The sequence below is a fragment of the Buceros rhinoceros genome, unplaced genomic scaffold, assembly GCF_000710305.1.
Source record: "Buceros rhinoceros silvestris isolate BGI_N320 unplaced genomic scaffold, ASM71030v1 scaffold38357, whole genome shotgun sequence".
In the NCBI taxonomy this organism is placed as follows: Eukaryota; Metazoa; Chordata; class Aves; order Bucerotiformes; family Bucerotidae; genus Buceros; species Buceros rhinoceros.
The window spans coordinates 1,090-3,160 of NW_010423417.1; the positions used below are offsets into that span (position 1 = coordinate 1,090).

The 2,071-nt window shown below is 61.5% G+C and overlaps 1 protein-coding gene across 1 annotated transcript in view; it reads left to right on the top strand.

Annotated features, from left to right (window-relative positions):
• Window positions 1-93: 93 nt before the first annotated feature.
• Window positions 94-2,071, top strand: part of LOC104497192 (uridine-cytidine kinase-like 1) — a gene marked incomplete at its 5' end in the record, with an annotated part of 3,457 nt that continues 1,479 nt past the window's right edge. The window contains 5 exons of the mRNA XM_010140410.1: window positions 94-192; window positions 760-853; window positions 1,108-1,170; window positions 1,539-1,661; window positions 1,994-2,068. Coding sequence (XP_010138712.1) covers window positions 94-192; window positions 760-853; window positions 1,108-1,170; window positions 1,539-1,661; window positions 1,994-2,068 — 454 coding nt within the window. The remainder of the gene's footprint in view (window positions 193-759; window positions 854-1,107; window positions 1,171-1,538; window positions 1,662-1,993; window positions 2,069-2,071) is intronic.

Here is a 2,071-nt window from a genome sequence, read left to right on the forward strand (position 1 = left end):
GACATCTGGGAGGATGGCTCTGGCCGTGCGCTGTGCATCAGCCTTCGGGCAGCCTCGTCCCGAGACCTTTTGACCATGTCGTTTGGTTTTCAGGGCCGCCCTGGCCTCTGCCCACCAGTGCCACCCTCTTCCTCAGACGCTGAGCGTGCTGAAGAGCACCCCTCAGGTGAGGGGCATGCACACCATCATCAGGTAAAGCCCGCGCTGCCTCCGCTGGGGGGGGATGGGGCTCGGCTGCTGGCTGGGGTCAGCTCAGCTCGCTTTGGGCTCCCGAATCCCACTTAGAATCACAGAATCACAGACTGGTTTGGGTTGAAGGGGCGTTTCAAAGTCATCCAGCCCAACCCCCTGCAGGGAGCAGGGACATCTGCACCCAGAGCAGGGGGCTCAGAGCCCCAAGGGCCAACCTGACCTGGGATGGGGCCGGGGATGGGGCTGCTCCCTCTTTCGGTTTAACCCATCAGCCCTTGTCCTGTCCCAACAGTCCCTGATAAATAGGTGTGTGCCTTGCGATGTGGGGGCATGGGGCAGGGCAGATAGAGCCTGCCTGCAGGAGCTGTGCTGTGCTCCATCACCTCGCCAACAATTCTTCTGTCTTTCACCTTGAAACTGCCACCTCAGCTCCAGGCTCAGCCGTTGGGCCCCGTGTCAAGAAGATGCTGACAGCCAGGCAGGGGCAGGGGCATCCCCTGACCCCTGTCAGCATCTGCCAGGGCATGTTTTGGTCCCCAGCTTACACTGGCTTTCCTTCCCCTCTAGGAACAAGGAGACCAGCAGAGACGAGTTCATTTTCTACTCCAAGAGGCTGATGCGGTTGCTGATCGAGCACGCGCTCTCCCTGCTCCCGTTCCAGGTGGGTTCAGGGCTGTCGCTGGCAGGGTGCTGGGTTTCCTCTCTGATTCCGAACCTGTAACTGCTGGGGCACCGGGACAGTCCTGCTGTGGCTCCTCCAGCCTTCCTTGAGGTCATGGAGCAATGGCATGGCCCTGGGTGACAACTCCTTGCCAACACTCAGTTCTCGTGGGGGCAGACCAGCTCTCTGGTCACAGGTCTCCTTTGAGAGCCATGCCAGAGCCCCTGGTGATGCTTCTCACCTGTTCTTTGTAGAGTTGCACAGTCCAGACCCCGCAGGGACAGGACTATGAAGGGAGGACGTACAGCGGGAAGCAAGTAAGTGGAAGCAGAAGGTACTTCCTGTTGAACCCTGCCCCGAGGGGTTGCTCTGAGAGCCCCCTGGATGCAGGGGAAGGACACCCTGCGCTTTCGGGGCTTCCATCAGCTCTGGGTTTGGTGCCTGCTATCGTGAGGAGAAGACCGTGTATCATCGGGACAGCAGCAGGTCAGTGGCCAAGGGTGCCACCAGCAATGTCACTGTGCCACTGTTGCCCTCAGTGGACAGAGAGCGGCACAGCTCTCTTGAAGGGATGTGCTTTGGGGTTTCCTGCTGCAGTCCCCAGTTGGGGCGGCCCAGTGCCATACTGGGGTGGTGCGCACCTCCCACACCATGCCTTCCCGCTCCCCCGCGCCGTGTCCTCTAGATCACGGGGGTGTCTATCCTGCGAGCGGGCGAGACCATGGAGCCGGCGCTGAGAGCGGTCTGCAAGGACGTCCGCATCGGGACCATCCTCATCCAGACCAACTGCAACACGGGCGAGCCGGAGGTAAAGCCCTGGGCGGCCGAGGGCGTCTCCCGTGGGCAGGGGGGGACGCGGGTATTTCCTGAGAGCTCTTCAGCCACCCAAGAGCTGGTCGTGGCAGGGGGTGAGTGCTCAGAAAGTGGTTTGAAAGCTCCTCACGTGGGCTTTGCCAGCGTGTTTGTGCACGCAGGGGCTGGGTTGCTCTCCAGGTGTTCGCAGCAGCGCCTGGCTCCAGGCCGGCAGCCAGGGTCCCAGGGATGGAGATGCACGGAAGATCCTTCACCCCTCTAAGAGGAGAGCTCAGGTTGCTCCATCCACCTGCAGCCCCTAAGCTGATCTCTCTTCCCCCCGCCCAGCTCCACTACCTGCGGCTGCCCAAGGACATCAGTGAGGACCACGTCATCCTGATGGACTGCACAGTCTCCACGGGCGCA